This window comes from Narcine bancroftii, chromosome 10 (assembly GCF_036971445.1).
Source record: "Narcine bancroftii isolate sNarBan1 chromosome 10, sNarBan1.hap1, whole genome shotgun sequence".
NCBI lineage: Eukaryota > Metazoa > Chordata > Chondrichthyes > Torpediniformes > Narcinidae > Narcine > Narcine bancroftii.
Window position 1 is genome coordinate 107,828,766 of NC_091478.1, and position 12,636 is coordinate 107,841,401.

General features: G+C 40.4%; 1 protein-coding gene across 13 annotated transcripts in view; it reads right to left on the minus strand.

Moving 5' to 3' along the window:
- cdh13 (cadherin 13, H-cadherin (heart)) overlaps positions 1-12,636 on the minus strand; it is an 813,941-nt gene that overhangs the window by 578,512 nt on the left and 222,793 nt on the right. The window contains exons 2-3 of one of the 13 annotated variants that reach the window (XM_069902206.1): positions 9,502-9,659; positions 7,574-7,703 (exon numbers count right to left, since the gene is read on the minus strand). The exons of 11 other annotated variants lie outside the window; for them this stretch is intronic. In XM_069902206.1, the coding sequence (XP_069758307.1) occupies positions 7,574-7,601 (28 nt within the window). In that variant the 5' untranslated portion in view covers positions 7,602-7,703; positions 9,502-9,659. The remainder of the gene's footprint in view (positions 1-7,573; positions 7,704-9,501; positions 9,660-12,636) is intronic. One more of the 13 variants, XM_069902207.1, reaches the window with a different exon arrangement.

A 12,636-nucleotide genomic window follows, 5' to 3' on the forward strand; every position in this document is an offset into this window, starting at 1 on the left:
GGGGGGTGGGCACAACATGGCAGGGGGGTGGGCAGAGCAGCACTGCAAGATTGTGTTAAGATCACGGACTGGAGCTGTTTCAGGGAGGCAGCCACCAACAATGGTCATGTAAATATAGAGGAGTACATGAGTTCAATGACTGCTACATGAGGATGTAACTGAGATCAAATGCTTCACAACCAAGGCCAACCAGAAACCATGGTTGGATACAGAAGCTCGGGCCTTTCTCAGAGTTCATAATTACTGCCTTCTAATTAGGGTATAAGATGGCACTAAGATCAGCCAGGGCTAAACTCTCCTGTTCAATCCAGAAAGCAAAGCAGGGCTATGCACAGAATATCCATATACAGCTGTGCAACACCAGCGACATGAGGCACGTGTAGTAAAGGATCAAAACTATAACAGATCACGAGTTAACCTTGTGAGTTAAGGACAATGACGCCTCCCTTCCAAACAGGATGATGCCAAAGAAAGCTCCTTGTCCCCGATGAACGGGCCCCATGAGGTGAGGAGAACCTTGTCCAAGGTGAACCCACACGAAGTGGCAGGACCAGACAACATACATGGTCAGGGTGATAGTACAGATTCTACCACCAATGTGTATATGTACATATGTACAGAAGGTAGTGTAGGATGACTGTGATTGGCAGAGAGTGTAGCCACACCTACTGGCAGATCTTAAAGGATTGTTCCTAGCCAGACCAGGTCATTCTGGATTGGTCGACCTACTTGTGATATGCTCCAGTCTTTTAGTTAATAAAAGCCTTGGTTTGGATCAACAAGTCTTTGGTTCTTTCGATGCGTATTACAGCCAGGTACTGAAGGATTGACGGGGGTTTTCACGGATATTTTCAGGACCTCATTGCAGCAGTCTACCATTCCTGCTGGATTCAAACAGCCACCATCATCCCAGTACCCAAGCTGGAGACAATAATAATCACCACTGATCTCCACCACCATTAGTGATGGAATGCATCAAAGCACACCTCCCAGAGATGCTGAACACATTTCTACAGAAGAAACTATCACCTTATCATTTCACTCCATCCTGACACACCTGAAAACAATGCCTCATACACCAGGGAGGTGTTCATTGACATCACCTCAGCGTTTAATATGATAATTCCCCAAAGGCTGGTGGAGACCCCACTGCACAATTGGATCCTGGATTTCCTCACCTCCAGACCACAATCAGTGAAGATTGGTAAGAACTACTCTTCCTCAATCTCCATCAGTACTGGAGCACCACAGGGCTGTGTTCTTAGCCCCCTGCTCTACTCACTTTACACCTATGACCGTGTAGCTTAGAACGACAAGAACACCATCTATAAATTTGCCAACGATATCATGGTAGTGGGTTATATAAAGGATGGGGATGTCAGCCTACAGGATGGAGATTGAAAACTTGACTGAATGGTGCATCTATAACAAACTTGCACTCAATGTCACCAAAACTAAGGAACTGATTGTTGACTTCAGAAAAGGAAAGCCAGAGGTGTACAATCCAGTGATCATTGGGGATTAGAGGTGGAGAGGGTGAGCACACTTAGGTTCTTGTGAGTCACTTTTCCTTGACCCATCAACGGCATCGTGAAGAAAGCACGTCAGCACCTCTACTTCCTCAGGAGTTTGTGGAGGTTTGGTATGACAACAGAAACCCTGGCAAATTTCTACAGAGGTGTGGTGGAAAGTGTGCTGACTGGCTGTATCATGGTCTGGTATGGGAACAGCAATACCCTGAGCATGGACATAGCCCCGAACATTACAGGCAAAACTGTCCCCACTATTGAGTACATCTACAGGAAACGCTGCCGTCGGAAGGCAGCAGCAATCATCAAAGACCCTCACCATCCAGCACACACTTTGTTCTCGCTGCTGCCTTCAAGAAAGAGGTATCGGTGCCAAAAGATTTGCACCACCAGGTTCAGGAAGAGCTGCTGCCCCTCCACCATGACAAACTCAATCAGGGACTCATTTAAGGACTCTTCCCTGTATTGCACAGTTTGTTTGCATTCATTATCTTTTTACAGTTCTTTTGACTGTTTACATGTTTGCACTCTCAATTAGTGGTGATTTTGCCATGCCCGCAGGAAAAAAAGGAATCTCAGGGTTGTATACGATGTCTTGTATGTACGCTGACAATAAATATGAAATAGGAAATCTGTGAAGCTGTCCTCGCTGGGACTCAACACTCCTCTCTGTAACTGGATCTTGATTTTCCTAATGACCAATCTGTCCGGGTTGGCAGCAGAGCATCAAGCACCATCACGCTAAGCGTTGGCGCGCCTCAGGCCTGTGTGCTCAGCCCGCTCCTGTTCAAGCTACTGACCCATGACCGCATCGTCAGATCCAGCTCCAATAGTGTCATCAATAGTAGACGGCCTCATAACCACAACAATGAGTCGCTCTACAGAGAAGAGGCGGAAAATCATGAAATGGTACGAGAGTAATAACCTGAGTCCCAAAGTGCACAAGACGAAGGAGATGATCGTGGACTTCAGGAGGACTAGGAATAAACTTTACCAATCAGGCAACAACAGGACACTTGAAAATGTTTTGATGAATATAATGTGGTTTTTAATTTTGTCTTTTGCTCTATTGATTAGATTAATGGTGGTAAATACCTGGGGGGGTGAGTAGTTTCATCAACTGTTGCTATTGATTCATATGTGTATTTGTGGAAGTAGCCACAAACCATACAATAGAGGGGATAATGTATTATTAAACAGCATTCATTGAGGTGGGAGGGGGTTCTCTTTTCTTCCATTTTTGATTAAGTAATTGGGAATGTTGTTAACTTGTTCATATATTAAATTTTTTCTTTCTTTTTTTTAAACCTGGATAGCCGAGAAGGATGACTAGCATCCCCCACCTCCCCCCCACCCACCCACCCAACATGATGTATATTGACTTATTGGGATGGTCAGGATGTGGAGACTGATGACGTAGTAAGGTCATTATTTCTGGTTTAAAATGCATATAGATGACTAATTTATTGATTTTTTTCTAGTTTTTACCTTACTGGGCTGAATTAGATATTTATCTGAGTGGAATACAGTGATGTATAGCTGTAATCATTTAAAGAGTTTCTTATATAATTTCAGAAATAAATATAATATGTTTTTGAAAATACAGTGCCCGTACTTAAGAATTGAGGAAACTATTGATCTTTTCTTTAAGCTTTGAATTTAATTAAGCTCCCTGAAGGTTTTAAAATTATAAATTGTTAATTCCTTGTGGTGATGGGAACCCTCTGGCAACTAAGTTCTTACTTCAGTTTCTTTTCTTTTTTTTAAGCTCACCTTCTCTCTTTTATCCTTTTTCTTTTCGCTCTGTTCTTTTTCTTCTTTGGGGTGAGATAAGTGGGGGAGGGGGTTGGGATTTATATCATCATGTAATAGAATTGTTAATTATATTTGATTGTGTTATTCTATATACTTAGATATGGTTACATGTATGAAAACACTTTAAATTAAATTTTCAAAACAAGGACCAGGAATAACCACCTTCCACTACACATCAACAGCTCTGTAGTGGAGAGGACCGAATTCCTTGGAACTCACTGAACTAGTGACCTATTGTAGACACTCAACTTCTCCTCCCTTGTCAGGAAGGTGCAGCAGTGACTGCACTTCCTGAGAAGACTGAAGGAGACAAGGCGACCGGGCACCATGATGTCAACCCTCTGTAGGTGTCCTGGCCGCTGCATCGCAGTGCAGTAACTTTGCTGCAGAGAAATGGATTGGAGGTCAATGCACAGAAATATAAAAGTGGCAGAGAGGATCGCTGGAGTCTTCTTCCCCGCCTTTGACGTGATCTACCAGAATTGTAGTCTTTGGACAGCACTTAAAATTATTGAGGACCCCTTCCTCCCTGCACACAACTGCTCTTTCAGAGAATCGATAGAACAGTATCAGACCCAGCACCACCAGGCCATAGAACAGCTTCTTCCCACGGGCAGTGAGAATGCTGAATGACCAAAGGAACTGCTCCCACTGACCATCCGGGACTCTCATATGTACGAAACCACATTTATTTATCTATGTGTATAGATGAAATACTTGTCCTGCCTATGTATTGATTGTCAGTATGTGTGTTATGTTTGGTTGTGGGCCTGTGTGTTTTGCACCAAGGACAGGAGAACACTATTTCATGGAGTTGTACTTGTGCAATCAGATGACAATAAATTTGACTTGCTCTGTTCTCGCTGCTGCCATCAGGAGAGAGGTATCGGTGCCACAAGACTCGCACCACCAGGTTCAGGAACAGCTGCTCTCCCTCCACCATCAGACTCCTCAACTATCAGGGACTCATGTAAGGACTTTTACACTTTATTGACTTTTTAAAAAATCTCTGTATTGCAGTTTGTTAGCATTTCTTTATTTGTTTCCATGTGTAAGTTTAGAACTTTTTTTGTACTACCAGTAAGTGGAAATTCTGCCTTGCCTGCAGGAAAAGGAATCTCAGGGTTGTCTGCGATGTGATCTATGTACTCTGACATTAAATCTGAATATTAGTATATTTTTAAATATATACCTGCAAAACTTGGGGAGGGATTGATAATTATGATGGCAGGACAGTTAGCGCATTGCTGTTACATTTAAATTTAAATTTTGTACATTACAGGAATTACCTGACTAAAGTGAACATTTCATAATAAAGCAATACTGATATTTTTCTCAAATTACTTTAAAAAATAAAAGACAATGAAAAATGTCCACTGTTTATTCTTATTAAGTTGCATTAGTTTGACATTGTAAGAGTCTCAGCCAACCAGAAAATTTGTGGATCCAGCATCCACAATCCCTGTCGGTGCCAGACACCAGGACTTTAACACTAATAATATTCACCAAACTTACCATTTTAAAAAAATGATGGCTCTAATAAAATGAATACTTGTGGACTTTATTGATTTTCTTTGCACAGTTTGTTTGCATTCATTATCTGTTTACAGTTCTTTTGATTGTTCACCCGTTCACGCTGTGTGCAGTTTATTTTTGCACTACCTATTAGTGGTAATTCTGCCGCACCCACAGGAAAAAGGAATCTCAGAGTTGTATGTGACGTCATGTATGTCCTCTGACAATCAATCTGAAATTTGCTAAGAATGGTTGGTGTTAAGCTAATTTACTATTCAGCCAGCCTCTCAAGTCAGTAAATTTTGAAATGTTTTGAAGAAAGTGAATCTGATGCAAAACGTGAAATCAAATTCACACCCATTTGACCTCCCAGCAACGCTGCAGATGCAGAAATACAGAAGGTGCTGCTGATACTCCATAGATCGGCAAGGAAACTATCAACACGTCCAGCCCATAAATAGGGAAAGACTACAATACATTGGATTGCAGTTATGAGCATTCCCTGTATCAACACCAATATTTTCTTTAATTTAAACATAGAACACAGGTCGTTCCAGTCCACGAGCCCATGCCGCCCAAATGCCCCATTTAACCTCCAACCCTGTAGGTTTCGGAGGGTGGGAGGAAGCCAGAGCACCCAGAGGGAATGCACACAGACACAGGAAGAACGTACAAACTCCTTACTGCCACAATAACCGCTATGCTAATCGTTGCACCCTACCCTCATTGAAGGAATGTCACCAAATTACAGTCAGTTCTGAATATCTTTTAAAATCTTCAATAAAGATAAAACAAAACAATAACATGCTCTCAGTTCTCCTGAGACTGAACTCCAATCAACAGGTGCAACTTTAGGTCTAATTTGGCTGTGTGAGCTCAGACTTGAATTGGGTCATGATTCACATTATTAGGCGATGAGGTGCATACCAGGAAAAGACCACACATGTTAACAAGAATGAAAAAAAAAAAGAAAATGCTGGAATTCAGAATATAAAACAGGAAAAATTTCACAGTTCAAACTACAAAAGCAAAGGCAAAAGGTGCAAGTTGATATTTTGTGTCGAGACCCTGCATGAGAACTGAGAGGGAAGAGAAAACATTGCCACAGAGGGGAAGAGAGGGGGAATTGAGACTGGAAGGCAGAGCCGGATTAAGCTAGTGTGAGGCCTGTAGTATATTTTGTAAAGGGGCCGTAAATTAAAAAATATATAAATATTAAACCATCCATTTAAAAGAGAGAACCAAAGGGGCAAGTGAGACACCAAATGCCAGCAGAAGCTAAATTAAGAAGAGAGAGATGAACTCAAAGCAATAAATCATTGTAAATGCAGCCTGAAGCATTTTATGAATGGATACATGCTTAAGCTGCCAAAGACTGCATCAGAGAGCAGCAGCCACAGTTATTACAACAATGGACTTCCAGTGCCCCCATTGTGCTAGACTTTGCACTCCCAGACTGGGACTGCAAAGTCACCTTTCGTGTCCACAGGTGAACTGCACAACAATATGTCTTCTTCGAACCAAAGCACGACCAATTTATAAAAAATACAAACTTAAGCAGATGATGCAGGTTTCAACGGGAGCCAGTGATTGGACAAAGGGGAGAAGTGGCAGGGTGAAGGACAAAGAATTTTCAGCTGAATATCTGGTGGCAACAGAAACTCCAGCAAAGGGGCTTGTCAAATGCCCTGCAAGTGGCTGGAGACCTGCCTGCCCATCAGCACCCATCCCTGCAGCATCATGCAGACCCCCCCCTGCTCTTGCTCCAGGGATGAGAGCACAGGCCATTTCACCAAAATATTGGCCTTGAATAAAAAGGGAGACAGTTCCCTGAAAGACAGAGTCTACTTGTAGCATTGTTCAAGAACACCAAGGACACCATTGATGTGGATTTCCCCCAGTAAGTGAGCATAATGGGGACGATGTTGCATTAACAGCAAGGAGTATCTTTAGCTTGATGTTTTAGTTTAAAATATCATGACCTGCTCTTAAAATAAGCTGCTGCATTTTTTAAACATATTAACATAGAAACCTTTATCAACGGACATGAATTGTAGACTTTATGCCAATAAAGAGGCTATAATTGGGTAGCCCTGATTCCGAATTCTGAGCTGCAGCAAGATCCGTCTAGGCAGTCGGTTTGGATGTGATGAAATGGAAGTGTAATTGATCAGGGATCTGTTGGGGAAATGGACAGAGGCGGGATTGCATGCTTCATATCAGCATTACCACTGGATTTCTTGCTGATTTATGATTCAGGGTGCAAAATTAAAAATTAAAATAATGTACTTTCAAACAATTAAACTAAACAATTTCTCTTTTTCATTCTCACTAAACATTATAATCTGAGTCAAGATTTTACTCGTTGCGGATGCTTTGATAACTAGTTTTATGTTAAACTTTCGGAGCGTTAGAATGGACTTGTTGATTCTTTTTCATCTGTGCCTTTCTCTTAAACATTTAATTTTCATTCTTTAATCATCTAAAAACAACTGATAAGCATATTAAAAAATGCAGTTATATTAATAGAGCAAGTGCAGTACTACAGTAATAGAGTAAACATTTAGCCCAGGGCCCTTGAAAATGTGGGGCCTGTAGCATATGCTACTACTTTGATCCAGCACTGCTGGAAGGTGACAGGTGGAACCAGATAGGGAGGGAGTTTTGGAAAGCTGGGTTGACAGGAGGGAGGAGAACACTTCATCGTGTCTTACCTCCAAATGAAAGATAGTCAATGCTCATCCCATTGAGTTGTAAGCTACCCAGGCATAACACGAGACGTTCTTCTCGTTCACATTTGGCCTCTCCATAGCAATGCAGAAGGCCAAGGACAGACAGGCTGGTCTACAAATTGGAAAGAACATTGAATTGACATGCAACTGAAGCTTGAGATGGTTGTTGCAGATAGAGCACAGGCATTTTATAAAACACTTGCCAAGAACACACTCTGTCTCACCAACATAGAGGAAGTCACATTGTGAATACATTGTGGATGAACCTTTGCCTCACCTGGAAGAGATGTTTAGGTTCCTGGATGGTGCTGAGGGAAGAGGTGAAGGGAAAGGTGTTACACCATCAATGTTCACAGGGGAAAGTGTCAGGAATGGTGAGGGGTGGATGAAGAGGGACAAGCAGACCAGAGAATTATGTAAAGAGTAGTGCCTGTGGAAAACAGAGAAGAGCAGGAGAGGGAAGGATGCAACTAAAAGCAGGATCACGGCAGAGTTGGGAGAAGTGGAAGGATGTGCGAATGCAGAGGTTGTTTAGGTGACAGGCAACAACCATGGGATCTCTATTACTGTTCTACTGGGGTGGGGAAGTGGTAGGAAGGAATGAGGAGATATACGGAAAATGAAGAAAATTTCTGTGAGGGCACCATCGGCTACAGCAGAGAGGAAGCTACGTTTCCTGAAGAAGAACAAGTCAGAAGCCCTTGGGCAGAAGACACATATCTACATGTCTGTACATTGTAAATGTCAATTCCAAATTTACAACTGCCTTGATATTACCTGGAAATACTGGTTTATATGATTTATCTAGGTAACATAAATTTTGGATCACATGGCATTGCAAAATAACTGTTACGTCTTCCAATATCTGAGATAGGCACTGACACATAGACATTTTGAAATAACAAATGATTTTACTATTAATTCCATGTGAAAATTTTACTCTGAGTAAGAATGTTTTCTCTTTCATTTTTCAATTTGAAACCAATTATAGAGAAACAAGTCAAATATCATTTAGGGAAGATGAAATTATTTCTATAATGCAAATTAGTTTACAATAAAATTGTTCTTTAAGTGGTTCATAGTCACCCCATGAATTATATGATAATAACTGTAGAGAAGGCTTGAATTTGTTTGTGACATGCTGAACTACTAATCTCAGGAAAGCAAATTAATGGAATAGGACAGCTCAGGAGAGTAGCTAAATTGAAATTGCCAGCTTAAGTGTTATCCTTCTCCACAGGAAACACAGGAGAATATGAAACTGAGCAACACAAGCAACAATTAAGACCGATACCTTGAGTAAAGCATGATTGAGGAGAATACATCTTCACAATGAAGCAAAGGGCAAAGAGGAATGTGTGATGCCCCTCTGGGCAAGCAGTTATTTCCTGGATTGAATAACATTCATTCCCTTAATGCTTGTACAACTTCACACAAATAAGCAAGAGTGAATCATGAAAGTGTGCCGAGGCTGTGATTGAAATAAAAACACAAGTGTACTGGAGAAACTCAGCGGGTCGTGCAGAATCCATAGGAGGTAAAAATATACACCTTGATGAAGGGCTCAAGCCCAAAATGTTGGTTCTGGACTTTTATCTTTGCTCTATAAAGTTCACTGTTTGACCTGCTGAGTTTCTCCAGCTTCGTGTTTTTACATCAATCACAGTGTTTGCAGAATTTCATATATAACTGCAATAATTTAAATGTCTTTTTCTTCGTAAAATTCTACCCTAACTTTCCCTGTTTCTATATTCTATGACTTGGCTGATGAATGCAAACATTTTTTATACCCAGTGTATGGCATGAATAAAAGTAAAATTAACCAGTTCTACTAAAAACCATGATTTTAAAAAATATAATATTTAAACTAAAGGTTTTAGGATAAATTACTTGCTTGCCAAAATACTTACTACATTGTTCTATTCCTTAAGTCTGAAGATGAAGAGCTCCCTGAAGTCCTTTCAAATGGTTTAGCTGGTGGGATTCCATGGTGAGATTCCCTGGAGAAGGTGCATAAATAAGCTGCTTCCAACTCCTTATATGGCTTCTTGAAAGTGTTCACTGCTTTCTTGATCAGAGAAATACAGGAGATCAGAATATTCAGGATGAAAAAAAACAACCCTCCAGCCCAGGGCACAGGCAGTAATATCAAGGACTTCAAGTGGATCAACCAGTAGATTAGGTCAGATCAGTTGGAAAGCAGTCATCAAATGCTTTGGTTAAAAACTTTGCACACCATCCTTTCTACAAGGGTACACAAAAGGAACTAGTTCCAGTAACATAGGCACTAATAAATGTACAGAGAATTCAGAAGAAAATTTTTAAAGTTGGAAGTGGTTAGAATATGGAATTCACTAATGCTGGGATTCATCAATATCATTAATAAATACATGAGGGATAAGGGATTATGAGGCTATAGTTAAATGATAGATGTGTGAAAGTTTTAGTACTAATATGGATTTTTGGAGATAGCTAGGTAACTTCTGTGCTGTAAAAACTTTGCAATATGTTGCAGCACACTTAACGGAACACAACATTGTGGTGTTGGGCACAGGGCACAGTTAGAGCAGGGTACACTGAGGGTACACTGAGCTGAGTGGTTACCTTTCATTTGCCAAAAGCCATCAAGTCTCTCTGAATGCATGTGACAGCTCTCTTTCCATAGCAGTGTATCGGATTAGTCTCTTATGAAATACCTCTCCATGCCACCTGGTACTTCTTTCCTGCCCACCCATACAGCTTTGGCAAAGGCTTAAACAATATTTGTCACCTTTGTAAATTGATCTCCCAGGAAGATCTTCCTCATGCAACCTCAGATAAGGATATAAACACTGTGCAAGCTTATGCTCGCTATACAAATGGCCTGACTGAGCAAAATCTTTCACAGATGGTTCAGTTTCTGGGTGGCAGCCATTCCTGAAACACATTTTTGCCTCCTTTATTTTACAGTAGAGGTCCATTTTCAAAAGAAAATAAAACTTCACAAAATTCTGCTGCCCAACTGTGTTTAAATAAAAAATCAATAAATTGCAGATAATGGAAATCTGTAAAAAAGAGAAAATGATGGAAAAGCTCAGCAGGTCAGGCTACCTACATGGCAAAAGAAACAGAGTTAATGGTTTTCAGATCAAAGTCTGCATTTGCTTCCACACTACCTCCTATAAGATCTCCATTTCATTTGCCTTGTTCCTGGGCTCAGTCACAGTTGTCTACTAATGAGGTTCTCAGCAGAGGTGACTGAAATATCTTCCTTCTTCCTAACTACGTTAAATCCATTTCATGAACCTCTGCTTTCATTTCCTCTTCTATACTGAGCAACGATGGAGTCTCCTTGGCCACACCATCCATTCCACCTGCCTCTTCATTCAAACAATTATCCTTCATTACTTCTGCCAGCCCCAACAAAATTCCACTATCAGGTCTCTACTAACCTCTCCCCTTCTTGGATATTTTCCCAAGCAATTACATGAGATGTAACTTCTTTCTTTTTACCCCTTCCCTTCCTATCATTCAATGATCCAAAGAGTTATTTTGGGTGAAACAGTGATTAACTTGCAAACTGCATCTGATGTAATCAAATGTAGATTACATGACTACATTGCGGAGCATTTGAGGCTAGTCTGCAGAGGAGACTGTTATTGTTCACCCCACAGCCCCTCTGAACTTTTTGTCTCTCATCCCCACATTGTTTCAGTAAAACCCCTGGTATCAGGAATTCAACCGGCAGCTTCAAGCAACGAGCAACAGTAACAACAAAAAATTGAGGAAAATATATTTTAAAAATTAAAATAAATAATAATAAAATAATAGGATAAAAATATGTATGTTTAAAATTGCATAAGTAGGGGGACTTCCTGCTGGTGATTGATGGAGTAGCAGCTTTGCTAAGGTTGCAAATCTTTACAAATCTTCCATTTATTAATGTCCTTATACTAAAATAACCTTGTTATCAAAGCATATGCTTCTTGTTTATTTATCCACGACTGTTTTAAAGATGACCTCATGAAGGGCTAAAAGTGGAAAGAGAGAAGAAAAAACTCCCTTTTCTGTGGAGAATATTGCTTCTTTGTGGAACTTTAAACTAGTCAATGAAAATTATGAGCATTTCACTCAACCTTCTCTATGTCACCATGTTGTACAATATTTTCTTATTATAAAATCAATAAAAAGATTGAAAAAGAAAGAAATAGTAAAAAAAAATGTTCTCTGAAGTAATAAAGACCTTTGGTGAAGATGGGAGCAAATATTCAGCCAGTGGAGTGCTTTGGTCAGGCTTTACTCATAGCAGCTGTTTGAATATAGTTATGTGAAACAGCAATGGGATCGCCCAGGACAAAGAGCAGGTTGTTGCAGCTTGCCATTGGGGTGGCTCTCTTAGTGTCTCCTTATCCCTGCTTAATAAGAGTTGCCCTGGTCAGAGGCTTTATTTGTAAACTTGGGGGAAAGAAGGAGTTATTGTTCGTCTTTCAGGTGGCTTCATGGAGGGGGAGGAACCTACAGATGCAGTAAATGTTTTCAAAGAATGTGACTGAAAATAAAGTAAAATTATTTAAAGTTTATAGATTAATGCAAGTGAAGTTTGTTCAGCAAAAATTATGTGTTTTAAAATGTGTTTGTGTGCAAGCTGCTCTAGTAATTTCTCCCAAGCCACCTCATAATACTCTGTCACACTCCAGCCAAACCAGAAGCTTTCTTTAACATTATAGTCAGAATAAACTAGATGCATATTTACCTCAGAGTAGCTGATACGTCCTTTAAATCATCAAAAAAAAAAGCTTTGGAGCTAATCTAGCTCCAGATTTTTGTGACTATTTATACAAATGAGACAAATAAACCAGGTCTGCCAAAGTGACTGACCTCTACATTACAAAGGCAAAATGTCAGCTTTCAGATCTCTTTATATCTACCCCAAGATCTCCTCCATTTCTCATACTTCCACCCTCACCCCAACCTCCCTAAGCAGAACAAGTGAAGAATCCTGTATCTTTCCTTCCTGCCCCATTCTCTTTTTGCAGGTATCAGTTTCTCTGAAACTCCTTGGTCAG